At 41.7% G+C, this 24,748-nt stretch overlaps 3 protein-coding genes across 19 annotated transcripts; 2 read left to right on the forward strand and 1 right to left on the reverse strand.

Moving 5' to 3' along the window:
* Positions 1 to 95: 95 nt before the first annotated feature.
* Positions 96 to 5,493, reverse strand: LOC143010633 (Fc receptor-like protein 5). Of its 8 annotated transcripts, none has more exons than XR_012964821.1 (8): positions 5,025 to 5,493; positions 4,690 to 4,743; positions 3,993 to 4,259; positions 3,679 to 3,924; positions 3,097 to 3,228; positions 2,590 to 2,661; positions 1,591 to 2,294; positions 96 to 1,328 (listed from the first exon to the last, which is right to left on the reverse strand). XR_012964821.1 is itself a non-coding variant. In XM_076163043.1 (8 exons), exons 1-8 carry the CDS (start codon positions 5,053 to 5,055, stop codon positions 1,314 to 1,316), a joined length of 888 nt encoding a protein of 295 aa, XP_076019158.1. In that variant the 5' UTR covers positions 5,056 to 5,493; the 3' UTR covers positions 96 to 1,313. The 8 variants fall into 8 exon arrangements, 4 of the variants coding, with proteins under 4 accessions (XP_076019158.1, XP_076019157.1, XP_076019156.1 ...); XR_012964824.1 differs by having other exon boundaries at positions 1,591 to 1,661; positions 2,590 to 2,675; XR_012964823.1 differs by having other exon boundaries at positions 2,590 to 2,675.
* An 804-nt stretch (positions 5,494 to 6,297) lies between these two features.
* LOC143010630 (uncharacterized) lies at positions 6,298 to 11,846 on the forward strand. Of its 8 annotated transcripts, none has more exons than XM_076163029.1 (6): positions 6,310 to 6,578; positions 7,119 to 7,429; positions 9,292 to 9,417; positions 9,901 to 10,143; positions 10,233 to 10,361; positions 10,685 to 11,846. In XM_076163029.1, exons 3-6 carry the CDS (start codon positions 9,336 to 9,338, stop codon positions 11,125 to 11,127), a joined length of 897 nt encoding a protein of 298 aa, XP_076019144.1. In that variant the 5' UTR covers positions 6,310 to 6,578; positions 7,119 to 7,429; positions 9,292 to 9,335; the 3' UTR covers positions 11,128 to 11,846. The 8 variants fall into 8 exon arrangements, with proteins under 8 accessions (XP_076019148.1, XP_076019147.1, XP_076019141.1 ...); XM_076163027.1 differs by having other exon boundaries at positions 6,310 to 6,574; XM_076163030.1 differs by having other exon boundaries at positions 6,310 to 6,557.
* Positions 11,847 to 13,695: 1,849 nt separating this feature from the next.
* On the forward strand, positions 13,696 to 18,608 carry LOC143010625 (butyrophilin subfamily 3 member A2-like). 3 transcript variants are annotated; one of them, XM_076162999.1, is made up of 6 exons: positions 13,696 to 13,775; positions 14,210 to 14,301; positions 14,474 to 14,794; positions 15,565 to 15,843; positions 15,927 to 16,049; positions 16,704 to 18,598. In XM_076162999.1, the coding sequence occupies exons 2-6, from the start codon at positions 14,232 to 14,234 to the stop codon at positions 17,210 to 17,212; spliced, it is 1,302 nt and encodes a 433-aa protein (XP_076019114.1). In that variant the 5' UTR covers positions 13,696 to 13,775; positions 14,210 to 14,231; the 3' UTR covers positions 17,213 to 18,598. The 3 variants fall into 3 exon arrangements, with proteins under 3 accessions (XP_076019114.1, XP_076019115.1, XP_076019116.1); XM_076163000.1 differs by lacking the exon at positions 15,927 to 16,049 and having other exon boundaries at positions 16,704 to 18,608; XM_076163001.1 differs by lacking the exon at positions 14,474 to 14,794 and having other exon boundaries at positions 16,704 to 18,601.
* The last annotated feature ends 6,140 nt before the right edge of the window (positions 18,609 to 24,748 follow it).

A 24,748-nucleotide genomic window follows, 5' to 3' on the forward strand; every position in this document is an offset into this window, starting at 1 on the left:
GACATCAATCTGAATCTGTTTGATTTATTTGTATATTTTCAATGACTTTTATGCCGTTTGTTTTTTATTCATTTTATTTATTTGTTTATTTGAATAGGGACAGGTATTGTAACATAAACCAATGCCACACACCACAGCATTTATAGCCTGAGCTAATTTGTAATGCCCGTCCCTAGAGGGGCCTTTAAAGCACATTAAACATGAAGACAATACACAAGAGACAATAAAACACAACTTAACGCTTTATCGGGCAAGTGATTTTAGAAACAGACAATAAGTTGTTGCTAAAACGTAAAACTCAGAGCTTGACAATCAAACAGAAAAAACAGCACAAGATAATACAAAGCATCAGTCATGAGTACAGGCTTTGTGCATTACTTTCATGGTAATTGTTCTTTTAAAGTCTTCAGACTTGTTTTTGCCAGGGGAAAGGAGTCAACATAAAAAGCCAGAACACACACCATGACCAGAAATACCCAATATTTTATGTGCAAAGGTGAAGAAAACACAAAAACACACAATGTCTCAAGTACAGAGGCAAAAAAGTAAAAAATCACAACTGACTTTGTTGTTGTTACATCAATAAGTCAGTGTGAAATTAGAAGCAGACTCCAAATTCTTTACAAAAGAGAGTCATAGGCATGAAATGAAATTGTGAAATGATTTATTGAAAGACTTTGGTTCAATGCTACACCAGTAGAGGGCGCTAACTACCAGAAAAACAGGAAATGACTCCCTGTGACTCCAACATCATGATGCAAACATAAAACACAGAAATAACATAGATAAGATGCAAAACATGAATACAAATACAAACAATATACAATGAGATAAATCATCATCTACCCCATGAGTTCTGTGCTTTAAATGTGTATTTTCATTAAGAAAGCAAGTAACCATCAAATAACAAACTGTTGTTCCTCATTGTTGTGGATTATAATGCATTAAGTTGTAACAATATACATAGTCTGGCATGTAAACTCATGGTGAAATACTTTGATAGACGTGCCGCCTCATAACTGCAGTATCTGAGACAGCTGAGACCAAGCTTCTGTGAGGTCACTGTGGTGTAACAGCGAGGACCACATTTTGATCAACAGCATCTTCAAATGTGCAAACAAAAAGAAACGCTCTGCTTATAGCTATGAATACACACACACACACACACACAAACACACACACACAAACACACACACACACACACACACACACACACACACACACACACACACACACACACACAAATTTAGGCATGCTGAACGACACGGTGAACCTCGAGTCAGGTTTATACTCAGTGGCTGTTTTCCCTCCAGTCAACGCTCAGCAACCTGCATGGCAAACAGATTATGAAGAATAAATAATAACCATCCAGCCCCACCTCCTGTATACCTGCTTATTTGGCTCATGCAAACACACAAACACACAGGCACGCAGGCAGGCACGCACGCACGCACGCACGCACGCACGCACGCACGCACGCGCGCACGCGCGCACGCACGCACGCACGCACGCACGCACGCACGCACGTTTGCATGTTTGTATATATTTTCAATGCACAGATAAACCTTTGAGTATTTCCATGTGTTTTACCTGCACGATGGTTGAGTAGTAATCATCATTGTTCAAATTTTGGCTGAATCTCGTTGAGGGAGCTGCTGGTTCTGCTTTCAAGACAAATGAAATGTCAGAATGGTTCAAAACCCTTAAAGGTAACTGCGGCTGGATCAGGTTCTCTAGACTTCAAGACTAGCTGGGCTCCTTATTTACTTGCATTTTCAACAACCTTCAATGGAATCAACCTGTCCCTAAAAAGCAAGTTCCACAAGAGTTGAGGATCGTGAGCTAAACCTAAGTTGCAGAGATGTGATTGATGGAATGATTCACCCTGAAAACTATGTTTACACTGTCAAACGCCTCACCCCTCATGTCTCTGACTGATAGGTCGGAATAGAGAAAACAATGTAAGTTATTACTTGTGGGACACCCTGAAATGTAAATCCCAAAGATACCAGAATGACTTGACCATTTCCAGATGCAGGTCAATCGTCTTCACCAGCATGCAACGATCTAGTCTTCCAAGTAGTGCAATCAATAGATCGATAGGACTCAAGTGTTCTGAACCGATACCACAGGCTCAAATTGGTCATGGAAGTGGTTGTTTTGGGGATGTTTGTTTTTTTTGCCCATATCCTTCTGCTAACCTTCTTCTTTTTCTTTCGTGCTGATCTGCCAGCACACAGTCAAGTGTGCAAACAATCAGCTCGACTCTGCTGGCTTCCTGGGGTCACGTGCATCTGTTGAGCAACCGCAATGAGGTCAAAATGCATCAGAGGCCCTGCATACTCTTAGACGCTTAGTGTCTGTGGTTTTCTGAGATGCATTATTACCAGCAGCGCACACAGCTCCTCAAACAGACTCAGACTGTGCAAGCATTTAAAAATACACAACCATTATTTTACATTTATCCTGTCATCACAAACAGACATCCGATCACAGCCGCAGCTAGCATCATAGACGAGTACCCAACCGACAAATGAAGTCTGTTTTTACCACTGTGTAGTTTCCCAGAGAAGGGTGAAGAACTTGTACCTCTTTGTGCTGCTCTTGTGACGACTGCGTACATCACGTTGTGTGGACTAGCAGCGCCATCCTGCACAGAGACTGAAAAAACACTTCTTTTTTTTAAGATGAGAAAATGTGTAGAATCCCTGTCAGTGCATTTCAAGTGTGAGCATGTAATGACACACATACAGAAAAATATTGTGGTTATTACTTGAAGTCTTAAAATTGTACTCTGGCCATCCTTAGTAATTATATGCCTGATTTTGTCTTTGAACTCAGACTTCTGAAGAATTGTGAACAGTTTTAGCTACATGTCAGAATGTGCATGGAACAAGGATCACCAATACTTGTTTGTACTTGTTCACGTCGATTTTCAGCTTTTTGGTGGAGGTAAGGTAATGTATGGCTGATGGATTAGCTCGTGCAAGTGAATAAAGTCAACGCAAAATCACCTATACATTTTACCTATACAACAAACTAACTAACTAAACTAACTTAGAATAACTCAGCTGTTCTCTGTTGCGTTTCCTTTACCTGTACGTTGGTGACAGCAAAGTCGTCGCAACAACAGCAACAGCAGAACCACAAACAAAGCAGCAACAAAACTCCCCACCAGGATGTAGAGTTGAGGCGTTAGACGCTGGCGAGGCGTCTCCTCGTGAGGCACTGGGGAAATGGGGATGTATAACCAGATGTGATCCTGATCCTAACTGCAGTATGAGACTGTTTACTGAATCGCTACTTATTCCTACCGACCTTAAAGCGATACACTGGTGTAAATGATGATTTTAGGGGAAATGACATCCAAACTAGGTCAAAGATGTTGTATTAATTTGGAAGTTGGAGCATTTCTGGCACTTGACATTCATGCACCAGGTCCAGTTGAGTTGAGTTGATAATGTGTAGAATTGACCAGCAGGGAACAGCAGAACATGATCATAGTGTTTTGCTATGACGATGACACCTTTGTATTTTTAATGAATTGCTTTTCTATCCTAACGTCCCAGTGACCCTCTCAGATTTGGTAACCTGAACAGCGAATAACTCCTGAAATGCTCCAACTTACTTCTGATTCCTACAGTCACTTTAATTAAATCTGTAATTGTTGAGTCTCACCTTCGACAGTCATTAAGCTCTCTGCTGATTCTTCAGATCCAGGGATGCTGCACCTGTAGAGTCCTTCATCAGATTTGGAGACGTTTTGGATGGTCATCTCCCCCGTGGAGCTGTTTCCAACGAGGTTGCCGTCTTTGTAGAAATTGGCGGAGATATCGGAGGAATTCACTTTGTGTCGGCAGCGCAAAGTCACGTCATCCCCCTTCCTCACAGGAAGAGCTGGGCTCTCCAAGATCACATTGCCTACTTATGAAAAGTATTGATGTAACATAACAATGACTGTGTGCATAATCATTGGAAACACTGTTACTTACCAGTGATGATGATGTTGAGGGTTTTGCTTCTTTGGCCCCCTGCTGCTTCACACCAGTATTCTCCGCTCTCTGATGGGTAGGCGTTTTGAATGGTGCAAGATCCGGCAGACATCTCAACCGTACTGCCGCATATTGTCTCGCCTCCCTTGATCTTTCTCATTGCTCTAAATGTAGCAGATGTGCCAAAGCCCTCGCAGGTGAACGAGATGGTCTCGTACTGGAAGAACTGAAGCCGTGACGGTACAATGCGAGGGAACACAGCGGCAACTGGGAACAATGGAGAGGGACAGAAAAACTTGAGGTCAAATTACAAGTGTTTGAAATGACTATAGGGGCTGCAGCAGGGCCCACTGTTCTTCACCCTGTGCCTAACGATGTATATTATCCATAGAAATAGGGGTGTTCAACTTTTGTATATTGGAGATAAATCCACATGTAAACAGGACATGTACAATTTAGGAATATTTGACGAAAGCTATGCAGCTGATTACAGATATTCCCTTATGAAATTACATTTTTAGTGGAGTCTGAACATCATCAATGTAAATCTGTGAACCCAAGACTTCGACGTTGTACTTCTGATTTAACTTTCAACAGCTGTTGAAACTGAGTAAATACAACAGTGTGAATGCAAAGAAGATTCGACAAAATGTGGCTGAATGATTTTGCGTTAGTAAACGACTATAAGTGACTTAACCAGAACTGTGAACATAACTGGGGCGAGGAATCGTCAGCATTGACACATGGATCCCTGTAGATAGAGCAGAGCAGAGCGTATAATGGCTGCCTCTAGGTGCATATTCACATTTGTTAGCTCATTATTACATTATTACATTATCATTAATACGTTATTACTTTGTCACAGCAGATTTGAACATGAGAACATGGAAGCACCATTGACCTTCAATGTGCACTCTCGTGATACTGATGTTGGACATAAATATATCCTTTAATATTATTGATATTACATACACATTACAAATCCTGAAACAAAAAAACAGAACATTTTAAGAATTATCAGAGTTTACTCACACAGTGTGATGCAGAGCGCTGTGACCTCCATGCTGCACTGCTGCCTGACTGACTGAGCATCACACACATCTGACACATGAACTGCAGGAGACCCTCCCCTTCCTGTGCTTTTATTTAGGTGAATCTACTTTTATTTTGGTGTCCCTGCTTTGATTCAGACAGTCATACCTCCCCCAAGGCTGAGTAGTCCAGGTTATTGACTGACACTTTTCAGTTTAATTCTGTTCTGCTGACAGGGACAGGGATAAAGGGGATCGATTTCCTAAGTGTAATATCAGCAAATACGAGTACACGTGTATCGACTCCTCCCACCCCATTAATAAACTTTTCACTCTCCTCCCATCCGGCAGGCGTTACAGAAGCCTCCGGTCTCGCACCAGCAGGCTCAGGAAGAGTTTCTTCCACGAGGCGGTGACCCTGTTGAACTCAACTCCATCCTCCCACTCAACTCCATCCTCCCACTAGCATCTTCTTGCACTCCACTGCCATTTTCACAACTTTCTCTTTTGCACTGATCATTTTCATTTCACTTCCGTTTTGCACAAAGACACTTTGCACTATTTTACATATTTATTAATTTATAATTATAGTTAGTATATATAGTATATATAGTTCATTCTGTATATATTCTGTATACTGTATTCTGTATGTATAATAGTACACTTTTGCACTTTTGGTTGGATGCTCACTGCATTTCATTGGCTTGTACCTGTACTTGCTCATTGACAATAAAGTTGAATCTAATCTGAATTTAATCTAAAGGTGATCGCAGACTCAAAGGTCTCTAAAGCTCCTCTGTGCCGCAGGAATCAACACAAACGTCACACACGCTACTGGTTTGACCACATATGTTCATCATATGTCTGCCAAGACTTATCCTGAACAACAAACCCTGACAACATTCCACAAATACTTTCCAATATCAAACGCAATTTTTCAAAGGGCGTGTGTTTGGTTTGAACATTGTCAACAATTGTAATGTGCTCTTATTTGTTTGTTTATCTGTCTGTCCGTCTGTCCGTCCGTCTGTCCATCCGTCCGTCCGTCCGTCCGTCCGTCCGTCTATCTATCTATCTATCTATCTATCTATCTATCTATCTATCTATCTATCTATCTATCTATCTATCTATCTATCTATCTATCTATCTATCTATCTATCTATCTATCTAAGCTGTGAACGGTTTTAGGCACTGACTCAGAGAGAGAGAGAGAGAGAGAGAGAGAGATTGAGTATATATATATATATATATATATATACATGTACTGTATATTTATCAGCTTTTCACATCACAAACGCCCATCCAAGCTGAAAGAAGTGGTTGGGCAGCTTCCACACGCAGTGAAGTGGAGGGAGAGGAATGCTTCTTCACTTAGATCAAGGATGTGTCTGAGATGCAAAACATGGAAATCACATCGAATCTTTTACTGCCGGGGTTTCCAGCTGATCCAACTGCAGTCAACAAGAGCAGGAAGTTGATGATTGAGGTTGCCTAGTGTCCATGTCTGTTGTGATCCTGCCGCTTACTTTGCTTGGTGAGGACTAAGGCGTGGTATGTGAGTTTTATATGATTTCTAGACTGAAAGCAAATCCACCATCAACACATAATTCTGCATAGAATTGCTTGAAGTTATGGAGATGTAATTGTACAGAAACATGCAGGAAATATTTGACTGTAGCTTGAAAGTCCTTTGTTTCCGTAAGTTGCTGAGACGTGTCAGGGCTTTTAAGGAGGAGACTGAACCAATAAATCCTGCATGGTTTTAAACTTATATATATTTATAGTAAAATTATTTATCATGCTCATGAGTTTGTCTTGAGGTGATTGTACGCTGACATAAAGGAACAATTTTGAATTTGTCAAACTAAGTCTGGTCATCACACTTCTTCTGTCAGTTTGTGTCCATCCATACAGGCCACACCGATTTGTGCCATCTTAATTTTCTGTTTCTTTTTTATTGTGTCTTCTCCTACAATTTCAGCTCATATTATTAATGACATCTTCTATGTAGCATATCTGAACTAAGCAGAACAGATTTGACCTTGTTCTGTGGATTTCCTTTACTGTTTTGCTATGGTTGGCTGCCAAAATTAAGTGGGCGCGGCAGCAAACACCCGTCCATGCCGGGAGAACTGGTTTAGCAGCTTCCACACGCAGTGAAGAGGAGGGAGAGGAAGACAAGCATGGACAAAGCTCATTCATTTCGATCAAGGATGTGTCCATTCTGAGATGGCAAATATGGATATTACATGGAAATAGTGTGGAAACATTTTTTTCCCGCCGGTGTTTCCTGACTGTTGATCCAATAGGCTGCAGACAACAGGAACAGGAAGTGGATGATTGCAGTGTAGTTGCCTAGGGTCAAAGTCTGTTTCTGGTGAGGACTGAGACGTACATCTGTAACAGGTGTGTGAGTTTTCTCCTAAACATTCATTTATACGAGTAGTCATCTATTTCTAGAGTGAAAGCTAATCTACCATCAACACTTAATCTACGTTCACTTCTATTGTGTAGAATTGTATGGAGTTATAGAGATATAACTGTATAGATACATGCAGGAAATAGAAAATATGTTTGAACTTAGCTTCTTGAAAGTCTTTTGTTGCCGCTTGGTTTCTGTTGGTTGTTAAGAGGTGTTGGTGCTTTTTAGGAGGAAAGTGAAGTGAACCCATAATTACTGCCATGGTTTCAAACAGCACATGTAAAAATATTTATCACGCTGTGTTTCCTGTTACATATAAACTTCAATGATTGTGGACTCTGTACTTATGGCAAATCTTTTGAATACATAAACTGTTAATGAGAGTCAAGATAGTTTACAATCAGCAGATCTGTGAGCATCGCAAGACTCATGAAAGGAGCAAGGAGATGGCGCATAGCTCAACCAAGGCTGACCTGTCCTCCATTTATGACTCCATCTCCCTAAACTGTGAACACCACGCTTTGACCATGTCAGGTGTCCAAGTGATTGACACAATGTAACTTGTTGGGATAGCGCCACTATCGGGTCATTTGATGTTTTGTTTTATGTGCGTCAGCAGGGAGGTCACATGTCCAACAAGGTTTGTTACAGTTGACTAATTCATTCATGAGATCCAGCAATCTGTCTTGTCAACTTTGGCAGCCAATTATATCAAAACAGTGAAGAAAATCAACAAACACAAATAAAACTTTAGTGCATTTCCGTCCAGACATTCTCCACGTGAAATTTAGTGATAGTCAACCTAAAATGTTGAAGGAGAAACAAAGTATACAGACAAGCATGGAGACAAACACAAGCCAAAACAACCCACTTGAGAGATGATTCATTTCTCCAGGGGCTCGTTATAGCTGTTGAGAACCCAAAGCAAAACCGTCTCAGTCTCTATAGAGACAAAATCAAAGCAACAGAACACTTTTCATTTTGTTGGCAGTGACGATAAGTTACTGATCTAATAAATCACTGAGAATATTCTCATACATACATGTGGCACTACACCTGTATTTTGTGTCATGTACACTGACATTTGTAATAATAAATAATACCATCATTCCCAGCAGGCTGGTCAACAAACTGCTTGGCCTGGGTTTCGATAGCTCTCTCTGTATGTGGATGAAAGACTTTCTTTCCCATCCCACACAGACAGTCAAATTCGGTTCACAGCTCTCTCCCAGTCTTACCACCAGCACCGGGGCGCCGCAGGGCTGTGTCCTCAGTCTGTATTCACTCTACACCTTTGACCATATTTCCACACACCCAACTAACACAATAATCAAATTTGCCAGTGGTGGGACTCATTTCAAACAACAATGAAACCCATTTATTTATTTATTGTTGTTTATTTATTGTTTATTGCTGTTTATGTTGTTTATTTATTACTGTTCTAAGATTCAGGCACAGCACAAATGCATTTCGTTCTATTCTCATGTACGATGACAATAGAAGCAATTCTATTCTATTCTATTTGCTCCTGGACTTCAGTCAGAATACGACGAAAGCTCATATTTTCAGATGAAATAATAGATTTGCAACATGTAGAACTGAGACACTGGACATAAAGGAATCATGCCAACAATACTCCTCATGCATTTGCATAGGGCTGAAATGCTAACCTTGCCTTGTGAGCTTGACAGACAAACAAACACAAATGATGACAATACACCTGCCTGCTAGCGCACAGTGTGGATGTAATTTCACTGCTTTTAGTTTGTAAAATTACAGAGTAATCATTACTATTGTTTTTAAACTTTCATATTTTATGCATCTCTTCTCCAAAACTTTACAACAGGTTTCAACTTTCAGACCTCCAAGATTCTTCTCCTGACATTCACAATGACTTTAAACTCTCAGCTCAGTGCCCTTTTGGTTTTCCATCGTGCTGTTGTCCTCCTCCTTCTGACGCACACTTCTGCAGGTAACACACACTTAAACACATCGGTTACAACTGTGTGTCCAAAGCTAGAAGATCTGTTAATATTGTGCTCGACTATGCTTTGTTGACCTAAATTGCCTGAGATTCACTCTATGGTGCCACAGTCACGACTAACCTGCTGCTTAATAATGCACTCTTGAAATACTATTGTTTCGTAGAATTGTAGTTTTGCTCAAACTCTCCAAAGTCGAAATTCCTAATGACAGAATGTAGAAATGCTTCTTTCCATCGTTGGGTCAATGGTCTACTGTTGAGCTCTCACTTGTTGGTCAGTGGACATATGTTCATTGGGTCCGTTTGGTTCCTCAGAACCAAGACACCATTTTGTGTAACATCTCTCATTGGAATTCAATTAAATTGCATTGTATTGCAGTAATCATTCATATCAAGATTGTTGATAATGTAAGTACATATGATCATATCAATCCCACTGATCCTTATTATGGATCTCTGTTTTATCTGCAGATTCAGTCCCCTGTCCTGCAATTGAGATCATCAAAGGTCCTAATGAAGTTAAATTACAGTGTAAATCTGCAGACAAAAGAGAGGCTGCGGTGCTTTGGCAGGACTCTGTGGGACACAGAATCCCTTCTCAAGAATCTACAAACATCAGCAGTTCAGTGACTGTGGACAAGAAACTGGAGAACCAATTGGCCTGTAAATTACAACGGGACGACATCACCCAAACTCTGCGGATCTTCTTGCAGAGTAAGAAATGGTTTATGAACTCATGATATCCTGACATTCTTTGATGTTTATTTTCCATTAAGTTCTCGCTGTTTGTGCCTCTGTTTCAGGTGATTTGTTTGTCTGCCCATTGGATTCTTGGGCTGTTGCTTTCCGGGCTTCAGTGAGTGTTTTGTCAGTGTCTCTACTGGCAGCATTAGTTGTAGTTGTTGTACTGGCATGTGAAAGAAAAAATCTCAGTAAGTGAAAAATGTATATAAAAATAATACATACCTAAGATATTTAATTATTGTTGAAAGTAAATGGTCAAATTAAATCAGTTAAAAATTAGTGCATGACCAAAATGACTACAATGCAGTTGTTTCGATTGCCACTTATGGCCATGAGAAACAATAAAAAAAAAGAGTTTTGTATTAACTGATGCATTGGCTTTGTTTAATTCAATCACTCTACCCTATTAAATTCATGATAATTTTACTGTTTTTCTTTCCAAAAGCCAACATTACAATTACCACAACAAGAGTGAACATTCCTAAAGTTTCCTCCTTCTGTATTTGCACAGGGGCTGCCATGAAAAATAAACAGAAAAAACATTCTTCTCTCTTGGAGGAGAAGCAACAGGATGAAAGGTTATATGAAGATGCGGTTGAAATGATGAAGAGGCATCAGAATGAAGTGGAATTCCAGAGGCAAGAACTGAAAGCTCAGTTGGACGGCGTGGAGATGAAGAGAGCAGAGAACCAAGACAAACTCCATGAAGAAACCACAAACGACGAGTCGACTGAAATTATTCAGTTAGAAACCAATGATCTCGAAAGGAGTAAGCGGCTTCTCAAGGAACAGCTATATAATATAGACAAACTCTTGGAAATCACCAGCATAATGGTCAGCAGTTTGGTCAGCAGAAAGCAAGAGAAGGTGAAGAAGGTAGATCAGGTGGATATTGGAGGTGCAGAGGAAGAATCATCAGTCACTGAATCTATTCATTTACAGAATTTGATATAATAACATTTTAAAAATTCAACCTGCACAGTAAAAGATCACATGACTGGAGGAGGTTATATTTTTTAGTCTGTTTGACAGTAGGATATCTCAAAACGCTATTTTGGTACCAGGCGGCCTGATGGTGGAGCTGTTTTCACTACTTTTGGCCTTAAATGTTTGGACGGTGAGTTTTCAATTAAAATTCTGTGATTGGCTCCAGCCTCACACATCTACTGTACATAGGTCATGCCTATTTGCGGCCTCCTACGATTGCAGGTTGATTGTCACAATACTTTACATGAAGAATGTTTGCACTAAGCCTGATCAAAAGTCTATTTATGTTTTATTTTCTTTACTGTTTTGCTATGACCAGCTGCTGAATTTGAGTGGGTGTGGCTTATTCATCTTCTCCTGATGGTGGTGCTGTGCCGTGGTATGAACTTTTTGAGTGCCCTCTAGCTGTGTTTGCAGCAGGAGAAGGCTAGCTAAGGACACAGGGTGATTGCTCTTTCTACATGTATTTTTATCTGAAACCAAACCTTGACCCAATAGTCCTTGACGAAGCTTCAAAGCACAACCAAAACAGGAGTCTGAGGACCTCTGATCAGTTTCTTGGGCTACGTTTAAGATGGGGTGACGTGATTTTGAGATTTTTGTTCTTGCTTATTTATGTTGTGATTTTATTTGTCTCTACACCACATTTCTAAGGTGCTTCACAAATAAACTTACCTTACCTGTTCCGTACCCGTAAACATTCTGTTATGCATGAGCTGAAAACTATTCTAAAGGTGTTGGAAAACCCGGAGGTCCTCCCCTTGGTCCAACGACGGCAGCCAATGTCAATGCGGGGAAGGCTGGTTGAATTGCCAAATCGGCAATGTGAAATTATTCCTATTGTAGTTTAATGTTCTCGTTTATCTGACTCCATGAGATAAACACATTTGTTGCTAGTGATGATTTAGTCTCTAATCGGTTGGTTCTGGAAATTCATCGCCAATTCTCTGCTAAGAATAAGGAGTTTTAGTTTACATTACATTACGATCATTTTGGCAGACGCTTTTCATTTTGGCAGTTTCTGACCATTATACTAGTGCGGGAGAACCGGATTCATTTGGCATTAAATATAATTAATTACTTAATTTAATTCAGTGTAATTAATACTTAATTACACTGAAGCTGGATTATTTGTTCAAACAGGGTGTACTCATATAGCTTCAAACTGCCACCGGCCAGGTTACAAGCAATCTTAAAACACACTTGGGAGCGGTTCGTTTAAATGTACATTAATCCAGAGATTGCTGTGCATCATGCTTACTGCAATTCAGACCAATCAAAAAACAGATCCCTTCACCGCTGAGACGCAGAAATACGAAAATATGAGAATATGAGTGAGTAGAAAATACTAAAGCAATTGCATAAAGGATAATCAGAAGTATATTTAAGTTTAACAATCATCAATTTATTTAAAGTTTTAACATTTGAAAGTCTCATAATTGCATAAAGGATAATCAGAAGTATATTTAAGTTTAACAATCATCGATTTATTTAAAATTTTAACATTTGAAAGTCTCATAATGAATCACTAGTCATTAACACTTGAATTCCCATCACAAAGTATACCAGAATCCAAATATACTTTTCGTCTATGTCACGAAGCAACGAGCAGTTTAACGCAGCGTTACTACGTGGGAGCATCCTTTATGCGTCTTGTGAAGTTATTGTTTTATCTTGCCCTGGCTCGGGTCCCTTGCTGTGTGAGGAAAACACCTCCTGTGTTGATATGAGATGTTTTCACCTAGTATATGTGTTACACAACAACAAAACAATATACTTAGCACCCATGTGATGATCAGCGATCTAAGGAAGAAATCACAGACAGTCCGGCAGCAGGGGCCGCTTTCCCCCATATGGTTGTGCTCTCGAATAGTTAAGTGTTAACAGCCTTTTGCATTGGAAATTAGGTAGCCCTTCTCCACTTGTGACATATGTGTTTTGTCAGAACCCCAATGGTGAGGGCCACCAGCTCTCTCGGTCCTTGGTACTTGTTGGAGCCAGTGTCCTGATTATAAATGTAACCTTTGTTAATCTTGTGATTATTATTGATATATATATATATATATATATATTTATATTCATCTTACAGTATAAATATTTTTTTTGAGTTGGAGTTTGAAATTGGTGTTCCAATGGTCCAACAGTGTGATGACAGTTGAATGCTATGCAGGCAGGGTTAATGAGGAAATGAGGATCCAGCCAGGATCTCCACCCAGTTCAGTCTTCATCATCATCATTTTAGATAAGATAACCATGTTAAGATCACACAAGGAACACATACACACACTGCATACGACGGGCACTACTAATAAATACAACACACACTAACTCCTAAAATAATGTTGACATTTGTCAAATATTGCCTGTAAGAAATAATTTCCATATCATAAATTGACAAAGATCTTTTCGCTACAAATATTGCTTTAATGCAAAATGCTGGAAATCATCATCGTCATCATCATCTCTCTGCCATTCTGTAAACATCCACACAGTGCCGCTGTGTCACTGCATGTACGATAGGTTTCAGAGAAGCACTAGTAACAGAAGGTGCAGCAGCATTCTGGACTTTGACCCTCCCTTCACTCTGCGCTGACCAAGACGTTTACCAGCAACAGGTATGTGTGGACTCTTTATTCATAACCGTGTGTTTGTAGTTCGTAGAAGTATGCACAGAATATAAAACACGTTATGTATTAGTAAGATGTTGCATACTTCATGATTAAGTGTTGGTTTTTTTCATTTGATGTCGTAATAGTGGAGTGAAAAAAGGAATGTGTTAACATGAACTTGAGTTAGTGTGGATTATGTACTGTACTTCGTTTCAGCATTGCCATGAATGTTCTGCGTGATGGCACAGACGGATTCATTGCCCTGTTAAGTAATAGCAAGGATTGTAAAAGTTAATGTTCAAAGATTAGGTTTTGTTATGTGTGGCCTCTAAATGACCAGTGACAGACAAGTGAAAGGACCAATGAGGACATACAGATGTTGACCTGTTCTCATAAATTCTTTGCCACTTAGCATATATTTCATTTTCCCAAACCTCCAGGATTCTTCTACAAAAGGACACAATGTTCCTTAAATCTGAAATTGTTTCTGGTCACGCTCTCTTCCTCCTCCTCCTCACACAGACTTCTGCAGGTAACACACACCAAAGGAAAACACTTTACTGCAGAAAACTTTATCTCTTTCATGCTAGAACATGCTCAGTTGCATAACACAGTACTTCCAGAACCTTAAATATGTTTTACAAATGTCGATACTTGAAGGTATCAGTAGTCAAGTTTCCATCCACTTTTTACTGTTTTGTTAGCGACTCAACCAATAAATGTGCAGCTTGGGGATGACGTCATTTTGCCGTGTCAGCTGGAACCCGCCGCAGATGTTGCAACCATGACTCTTGAGTGGGCGAAACCTAACCTGACTCCCAGATATGTCCATGTAAGACGTGATGGCGTGGACCTTCTGATCGATCAAAACCCAGCCTACATTGGAAGAACGTTGCTGTTCGTCAACAAACTGAAGTGTGGTGACGTTTCACTAAAACTCTCCAAAGTCAAACTGTCTGATGAGGGAACGTACACATGCTTCATTCCATCGTTGGGTAAAAGGTCAACTGTTAAGCTCGTTGTTAGTAAGTGGACGTTTGTTCATACCAAGATCCAATCAAGTTTGGTTCCTACTTTTATTGTTGTGTGATTGGGTCGGGTCCTGTGATATTGTCTCTTCTTAAGTACATTATGCTTCTTCTACTTCTGCTTGGTTGGGAGTCTGTTTGGTGGAACGATCACACCTCTGCTTGACTGGGAATTTTCAGGTTACATTACATTACGGTCATTTAGCAGACACTTTTATCCAAAGCGACTTCCAATAAGTGCGTTCAACAAAGGTAGATAAAAGAACTTTAGGTCACAAGAAATCGTAGCGCATTTCCTTCCAAAACCAACAGCTAAGAGCATAACTAGAGCTAGAGTAGAAGTGCAATAAGTTAGGTACCATGATGAATGAGAAAAAATGACAAATTAGAAAGGACAGATTAGAAAACAAATAAGTGCATCAGAAGAGCTAGGACAGAATAGGTGATGTGAGGTAAAAGTGATGCTCGGAATTTTTCTCATACACTTGTATTGTGTTTGCTGCAAATAGATACATTCTTTCAATCAACTCGATTTGAAAGGTGACCCAAAACTTGTGAAACTCTCATGTTGATTTGTCAAACTCAGAGCATGTATCATTCTGGTGTAGATGCAACAAATACGAGCATATTGGTAAAATTCTGAACAATCACTTTAAGGTCCTGAAGTTAGTAAAGTGAAAGTCGAGGAACATTCCAGCACCAGGTAGCCCTGATTTGCTGATATCAGAATTGAGAATCTTTAGGATCGATCTCTGTCTTAACTGCAGGTTCTGTCTCATCACCCGTCATTGAGATCATCAAAGGCGCGGATGGAGTATTATTACAGTGTAAATCTGCAGGCTGGTATCCAGAGCCTGAGGTGCTTTGGCTGGACGCTGAGGGACTCATCGTCTCTGCTGGACCTACAGACACACTCAGAGGTCCTGATGGTCTCTATACTGTCAGCAGCTCAGTGACTGTGGACAACAAACACAGCAACACATTCACCTGTAAACTACAACAGGTCAACATCACCCAAACTCTGCAGACGCGCGTCTTCATTCAGGGTAAGAAATGATTTCTTCAGCTTCTTAGCTTGAGGTAGCCAAGGTGTAGTTTTCTCTAAACGCCAACCTCTTCTATGTTTCAGGTGATGCATTCACTGCTTCCTCGTGTTCTGGTGTATCCATTGCACTTGCTTTGATTGTTGTCTGTGTGGTTTTACTTGCTGCGGCTGTGTTTGGTGTATGGAAATGTAAACAAAGCAAACTCAGTAAGTCACGAATTGATTCCAAACTTATACTCAAATCCCTTGTTTTAGGATTGGATTGTTGGAATGGATTTAATCTGATACAGGTTTATGTGATGGAGTATTAAGGCCACAGAAAGATTTAAAAGAGACATTTTGAGAATAAATTCAGAAAATTTAGTCACAAAACTCAAATGTTACGAGAATAGATTACAATGAAAAGTTGAAATGTGAGGAGAATCACGCGAGTTACATGCTAGAAATAAAGATAAAGATAGATTGAGTTGTAATGTAGTTACAACTAATATTACACACATAGCTTATTAAAAATACAGTTTTTTTAATATCATAAGGTTGAAAATCTTTTTTGCTGGCCATTTGAAAAAATATATTTTTTGACAATTTAAGTAAATGTGTTCCACTGCACAGTTGCTTCTGTGTGTCTTCTGAAATATTTATCTTCGAGCCTTTCTGGTAAATTGCTCACCTTAAGACCTCAGGTGACATTATGTCTGGTATTATCTGCGGTAATCCTGATGATGTTAACAATAGGTTCTGTGATGACTCATGTCTTTCCAGTCCTTAATGTTTTTATTTTGAAAGATTTCAAACTTAAATGTGTGTTGACGTTGTGTTCAATGTAAATTCCTGAGGGTTCTTGCTTCTGTACTCACAAAGGCACAGCTGAGATGAACCATGAGGATGAAACTAAACAGCTGGAAGGAGAGAAGACAACAACTCAACATAATGAGATGGAAAATCAACCTTTGAGAGGTGGAGAAGGAGAGAGAGAAGAGGCCATCACAGAAGGAGAATCACAGCAGAATAAGGAAGAATTGATGCTTTTGGTGAATATGGTTAATAAATTGATGGACCTAAAACAGAAACTAAAGGATCAGAGAGAACCACTGAAGGATGACCTGAAGAAGGTTACGAACAAGATACTGATAAACCAGGGGATGCTTGAGGCAGTGGAGAAGGAAATAGAAAACAGCACGTTCACATCCAAGCTTGAGAAATCACAAAAGCCTCTGCAAGAAGAAAAAAACACACTGAATGCATCGAAGTCCATATTGGAGCAACATGTACAGAATATAGAGACACAACTTAAGATGGTGGAGGACATAGAAACACAAATACCAGAGAGGATAAAGAAAAAAGCTTTAGACCAGAAAAAAGAAAACTAGTTTGCACCTGGAGGAAAAACTCTCGCCGATCAGAATCTCCACACAGAGAGTTCAGCAGCACAAAGAACACTAGGACCATCAGATTCCATATAGCTGAGGATGTTTTTAAGGTTGCCTTGATTGCTCACTTCATCTTCTTGTATTGTGAAATTGTACATTTATCAAATAATCCTGACCTGACTTGTTTAAAATACCAACACTTTTAACTGTATTTCTACTGTTTATTTTAAAATCACCAGTGCCTCTAATGCTCTCTGTCCCTGTTTTTACAATAATAATGAATGCAAATGTATGTCTAAGTGCTTTATTATTCAGATGTCTTCTTTTTTATTATTCATCTTGATCTGTGTTTTACATGTTCTTAAAATTACAAACCACACGTGAAAAATTATGATAATACTTACTACAATGATAGTCATTCACAGAGGTGAGTAATAAATTAAGTGATTTTCCAGTTTTGCTTACATATTACTTGACATTCAATTTGAGTGAATGAGTGAACTTAATTAGAGTGAATGTAATCAGATCTATGGACGCAGAATTCGTTCAAGTCTGATCTTTTTGATGGTCGAGGACTAAACCTCCAAAAAATTAGCTTTAACCCATCAAAGTGTGGAAATAAACAATGGTCCAGTTGTGTCTCAGTAACACACTAACCATGTTGACCGTTTTGTGGATTCTCACTAAAACGTATGGTGGAGTGAGCAAGACAAGGCAGAGGTTCTTAATCTAAAGGAGAGAGACACTTTATGAGTGACACAAAACCGTCACTTACAATCCTGTAGCAGAGAGAGCAAGTGTCATCTGTGGGGAATGTGGAAAAAGGAATCGCCTGGTTCATGTTGAGGCCAAAATTATCAGCCCATCTGCAGAATATACAATAAAACAGAATGTGAGTGAGTGGATGTGAAACAGAGCTGTTGAATATATGGACACCACAGTGACCACTGCCACTGTCAAACGTGGTGAGCAGCTTCGACACTCAGCAAATGTACACAATCAATTTATATAATGTAATTGTTTATATTCTAGCTGTTGAGTGAGTGAAGGCAAAAATAATTGCAATTATGTGTATAAACCTTCCTGTCTTTGCAGATGACAGCATACATACTGTAGCTACGCCGTCTTCTGCAGAGACTGAAGCAAAACAGAGATGTCGATTATCAGACCTGATTATATAAGTTTCTTGTACAGAAGTTGTAGTTATGTAGGCAGACTTGGTTTTTCCCAAATCAAGTTCAATAGAATTAAAACAAAGATATGAAAGAAAGATGAACCTCTCTTCACCTGATGATGGCGTACCTGTCCACGTCTGAATCAGCTGTACCGGCCTCTGAAGACATTGAAACACACAAATAAGTAATTATCCTACCTGTTAACTTAAAAATCGACACCTAAGTCAATTTTACAGACTTTACACTAGTAAAAGAGGGACTCCCTGTCAGGGTCTGTCTTGTGCACTTCCTGTTTTATTGTGAATCTCTGTCTTGTCCATGTCCCTGGTGTCTTTACTTCCTGCCCATGTGTTTCCCATCTTTGTGATTACCTGTCTTCCCTAATGTGTTTCACCTGTGTCTCTTTGTCTCCTCCCCTGTCTTTTGTGCATATATACCCATGTGTTACATGTGTTCTTTGTTGGATAGTTGCTGATGTTACATTGTGTGTTTGTCTTGCCTGCGTACTTCTGTGACCTGCGTACTTCTGTGACCTGCGTACTTCTGTGACCTGTGTACTTCTGTTCCCGTTCCCTCGTCTTATGCCTATCGTTTGTGGCTCCCCAGTGTTCCTTATTCCCTATGACAGTACTCCTCTCGTGACCCCGAGCTACCCGTGTACCGACCCATGCCTGAACCCGACAACGCCTCCCGTCTCAAGCCCTCGGACCTACGCCTGAACCTGACGTCTCTCTCGCTGCCAGCCCTCGAACCTACGCCTAGCGCTCGGTATGGAGTGGCGCTTCAGGATGTCTTTGTTTTGAGTATCGATGAGCAGATTCAGAAGGGATTGATGTACTGGGATTTGCCACCGGATCTGCTGTCCCTGGCCCTTTGTGCCGAACAGGTGGAGGTTGAGCTGCGGCTTCGCCATCAGGAACAATCGGCGGGCCGCTCGGAGAAACTCCCCCATTCCCCAATTGGCAGCCCCGCTCACACGGTGTTGCCTGCCACAGAAAGGACCATGCGGTTGAACCGAGCTGGACTTTTGCCTTCCGAGGCCGAATGGAGGTTTTCCTTGGGGGCTGTTAACTGTCGTGACCCGATACCAAGGGTTTCTCCGAGGAAGGTAACGTGTCATGACCCAATTCCTGTGTCAGTAGCCTCCATACTGCCCGTTTCTGTGCCAGTAGCTCCAGTACTTCATGCCTCAGTGTCTCTAGTTTCCCCGTCGCGAGTTTCCCCGTCTCCCAGTTTACCCGTCTCCCCGTCTCCCAGTCCCTAGCTCCCTTGCCTCAAGCTCCCGAGTCTCTAGCCCCCATGCTCCCGGCCCCTGTGGCTATAGCCTCTGTGCTCCCTGTGTCTGTAGCCTCGGTGCCTTATATCCCGGTGCTGGTCGCCTCCATGTTTCCTGCGCACCCTGGACCCGCAGTACCCGAACCAGGGCCTGCAGCAGCCTGTCCAGTGTCCCCAACTGCTCCCACTCCAGTGTCCCCACCTGCTCCCACTCCAGTCTCCAGTGTCCCCACCTGCTCCCGTGTCCCCACCTGCTCCCGCGTCCCCACTTGCTCCCGCTCCCGTGTCCCATGCTCTGTCCGTGGCCTCTGTGTTCCCTGTGTCAGCAGCAGTGGTGCCTCACGCTCCAGCGGCGTCTGAGGAAGGTGGCGAAGCCGCTAAAGCGCCGCCTGAGAAAGGCAACGCTACTCCAGCGCCGTCTGAGGAAGGCGACGACGCTCCAGCGCCGTCTGAGGAAGGCGGAGACGCCGCTCCTGCGCCGTCTGAGGACGGCAGCGAGGCCCCTGTCCCCGTGTCGTCAAAGGACCGCGGAGAGGCCCCTGTTCCGTCAGCGGCCGTCCCCGCTGCCCCTGTTCCGTCAGCGGCCGCCCTGCTCCGTCAACGGCCGTCCCCGCTGCCCCTGTTCCGTCAGCGGCTGTCCCCGCTGCCCCTGTTCCGTCAGCGGCCGTCCCCGCTGCCCCTGCTCTCGTGTCGTCGGACGGCAGAGAAGCCCCTGTTCCGTCAGCGGCCGTCCCCGCTGCCCCTGCTTCGGTGTTGTAGGCAGTCTTCTGCTCTGTCCCTGTTCCCATGTTGTCGGCAGCCGACCCTTTTTGGGATCTTGTGTTTTGTTTTTGTTTTTTTCTTCTTTCTGTGTTCTGTTCCTAGCCCGGCGTGGCAATCTGTTTCCTGTTCCAGGGACATCTGGAGATGTCCATTGAGAGGGGGGTACTGTTAGGGTCTGTTTTGTGCACTTCCTGTTTTATTGTGAAATGCTGTCTTGTCCATGTCCCTGGTGTCTTTACTTCCTGCCCATGTGTTTCCCATCTTTGTGATTACCTGTCTTCCCTAATGTGTTTCACCTGTGTCCCTTTGTCTCCCCCCCTGTCTGGTGTGTGTGTGTGTGTGTGTGTGTATATATACCCCTGTGTTACATGTGTCCTTATTCGGATCATTGCTGATCTTACGTTGTGTGTTTGTCTTGCCTGCGTGCTTCTGTGGTCTGCGTGCTTCTGTGGCCTGGGTACTTCTGTGACCTGCGTACTTCTGTGATCTGCGTACTTCTGTTCCCGTTCCCTCGTCTTATGCCTATCGTTTGTGGCTCCCCAGTGTTCCTTATTCCCTATGACAGGCCTTTGGACCTACGCCTGAACCTGACCTCTCGCTCGCCGCCAGCACTCGAACCTACGCCTGAACCTGACTGCTCGCTCGCCGCCAGCACTCGAACCTACGCCTGAACCTGACTCCTCTCTCGCCGCCAGCCCTCAGACTTACGCCTGCACCTGACCTTGCCCCAGCCCGCGAATAACCCGCCGGTCTCCGACACCGCCTTTTGCTTGCCCCCTTGGTTACTTTTGCCTTTGTTGAATAAACGCTTGTATCTCTGAATCTGCATTTGGGTCCTCAGTCCTGCAGGACGTGACACTCCCACACAAAAAAGGTCAGAGGAGAGGATGGCTTACCTGCCAAAATAAAGGCCTTACCTTCTTTCAGCTTTATTTTCAATTTGATATTATCTTGCGGGCCAAATATAATTACACTGCAGGGCCTGAGTTTGACACACCTGACATACACCCTCTGAGGTTATTTGGGTTATAAAAGGCCGCCAAAAACTTTGATTCCTCCTCTGCAGTGGACGTCAGGCTGTTATTGGGGACACATTCTTTTTCTCCTGGACGAAAGACAAAGACTTTCATCCCATTGAACACAGGCCCTCCAGACAATTCATCTGTTTGCTTTCATCTTTTTGTCTGACCGTGATTCAAATTGTGGATCAAGAAGTGAGTTGTACTCCTCTTTTACATCCACGTCATGACAACAATCCTCCAATTCCTTCAGGCCCAGGACCAAAGATTTGGAGCAAAGATCACATTACATTACATTACGAGCATTTGGCAGACGCTTTTATCCAAAGCGACTTACATTACATTACCACCCTACGCAGAGGGGGGAGCAATTGAGGGTTCGGTGCCTTGCTCAGGGGCACCTTGGCAGGGACTCGAACCGTCGACCCTCCAGTTCCCAAGCGGAAGCTCTACCCACTGAGCTACTGCCTCCCCATCACCACAACAGACCAACATGTCAGCACACGGACCTGCCAGTACAGGGCAGCTGGCAACCCTATCCGATCTAAAAGGGACGTGATTCCACTCAATTAAGGTTTGGAATCTGAGCAGATCTAGTTCTAGATAGATAAATTGTATGGGATACTGTGTTTTCTATGACTCTTACTTATGCTACTGTGTTCTTTAAGTTTTCTGCAAGTGTGCCTATCAATATGCTTATCATAGACTCTGCATGCTGCATGCACGCTCTCTCTCTCTCTCTCTCTCTCTCTCCTGTGGTGTCTTCAAAGGCCTGCCGTCCCCTGTGGGTTGTGTGAGCCATTCGGTGATAACACACTTTGCGATTTAGGACTCCACCCTCGTGGGTTGTGTCAGCAACTCAGACACTCCCTCCACGTGCACACCCACTCACGCACACACATTCACTCACACACACACATACCCACACACACACCTGCACACTCAAGCTTACCTGTTGAACCCCTTGTTATTGAACTTCCTTTTATTGTTTCTATTAATCTTGTTTACTATATTCATGGTCCCCAAGGACTTTACTGTGATTTAAGTTATTATTTTCGTTTTTAGATAGCGATATTTGATAAAACCTATTGTACCTACAATACAGTAGAGCAACCACCACTTTATACTTTTCAGCAGTAAGCAATCATAATTCATTTCTAGTTAAGTCTGTTACACATTGTGGCAGACAAGAAATGGAAATACGCACAAACTAAACTACACAAATCTGAAACCACACAGTCATCAAATTATAGCTGTTCGAGAAAAGCGTAGCGCGTCTCAATGAAACCATGGCAAAGCCTCAGAATAACCACAGCGTTCACACGCAGGTCAAAACAAGCTATTTTGGTTGTCATAGGTAGAGTTGCTGAAAGTGTGAGAACATCAGAACAATACAAAGCTGCTGCAGAAGAGTATTCAGAAGTTGATTCAAATGCCAATAAAGTTTCTCTCCGCAGGTGATGCTGGTTTTTGTGAAGAAAAGAAAAGCCGACCTTCTTCTTAAACAATTCATTAGTATTGGTTTCTAGTTCTCATTTACACCGACAATTGGCAGTCTCAAGACTCTGAAAGACTTTTTGAAAGATTTCTGACAAGCTCTGGACCCTCTGCCAGATTTGAGACTTTTAGGAAAATTAATAAAATTGTCTCTTCTTACAGTTTTGCAGTTTATTATTCAGTAGATATAAGTTGTACAGAGGAAGTAAACACACAACAAACAGAAGTGTAACATTTAAGAACCATTACACCTTTTTCTCAATCACACGTCTCAGACTTTCAACATAAATAAAGACTAACAGCTCTCAGCTACGTCAGTCTGCTGATTGGTCACTAGCAGTCCTCTTCCTCTTTCTCTTCCTCCTCCTCCACATACTCTGAGTAACTAACGCTTATTGTACTTCTTATGCACTGATCACTGTCAGATCTCATGCTCTTCTATAATCTCAGGCAGTTTAATTTGTATTTGTAGATGTATATTATTTGTACTTTGAGGCACTTCTCCATGTTCCAAATGTTCTACTTCCTTCTGCTACAGTTAAATGTTGCCATTTTAGTCCATTACATTTATATGGCCGCTGTAGTTTGTAGTCATGGTGAATATCCTCACCCTCGTCAGACGCCTCTGTGACCTGTGACCTGTAAAACAAACGAAATGTTGCGCTGAGGTTAAGAAACAGGCAAACATTACGACTGTAAATCATCAAACGGTGTTCATGATAACACAGGTTTGAAACTATTCAAATAAAAACAATGAGATTGCACAAAGACAATAATTACAAAAATGGGGGGATCTTGTTCTGTGTTTTACATTATTGTTTTTAAATTGAAAACCACATGTGAAAAATTAAAAGACAATGATAGTAATTCACAAAGGTGAGTAATGAATGAAGTGGTTTTTCAAGTTTTGCTTACATATTAATTGACATTAGCCTCCATTAGATAAGAGTAAATGTAATCAGATGTATGGACGCAGAATTCCTCTCAGTCTGACCTTCTTGATGGTGGAGTACAGAATGTCCTCATCTGGTGACGGTGGATTTGGGTCTGCTGCAGGGTTTGGTGACACCGGCAAGTTTGAAATTTCTGGTTCATCATAAGTAAATATAAAGAAACTACTCCTAAACATTACAGATTGATGAAATGATGCTCCTCTAGGTGACTCTCCAGAGCCACCCACGACACACAATATCAACTTAACACATCATTCATTTCAGGGTGATTAGAAACAGAAAAAGTGGCTTTAACCCATCAAAGAAAGGAAAATATTTGTGGAAATAAACAATGGCCCAGTTGTGTCTCAGTTGCACACTAACCATGTGGAGCGTTTTATGGAGTCTCATTAAAACTTATCGTGGAGTAAACAAAACAAGGCAGGGGTTCATCATCTGAAGGAAAGAGACACTTTATGAGCAACACAAAACCGTCACTATACAATCCTGTAGCAGAATGAACATTGACATTGACAAGTGTCATCTGTGGGAAACGGGGTAAATAAAGGGTCACTTCACATTTTTCTGTTGGTGGTTTTCTCGCCTGGTTCATGTCGAGGCCCAAATTATCAGCAGCATCTGCAGAATCTTAAAAAACAGAATGTGAGCGAGCGGATGAGAAACAGAGCTGTTGAATATATCGACACCACAGTGACCACTGCAACTGTCAAACGTTGCGTGCAGCTTCGACACTCAGCAAATGCATACAATCTATTTATATAATGTAATGGCTTATACTCTAGCTCAGGGGTCGCCAACACGTCGCTCGGTTCTGATTAGGTTCTGAGTAGCTCGCTTAAGGTTAAAAAAATACGT

The sequence above is a fragment of the Genypterus blacodes genome, unplaced genomic scaffold (assembly GCF_046128005.1).
Source record: "Genypterus blacodes isolate CSIRO-AG114 ecotype Tasmania unplaced genomic scaffold, CSIRO-AGI_Gbla_v1 ptg000129l_1, whole genome shotgun sequence".
In the NCBI taxonomy this organism is placed as follows: domain Eukaryota; kingdom Metazoa; phylum Chordata; class Actinopteri; order Ophidiiformes; family Ophidiidae; genus Genypterus; species Genypterus blacodes.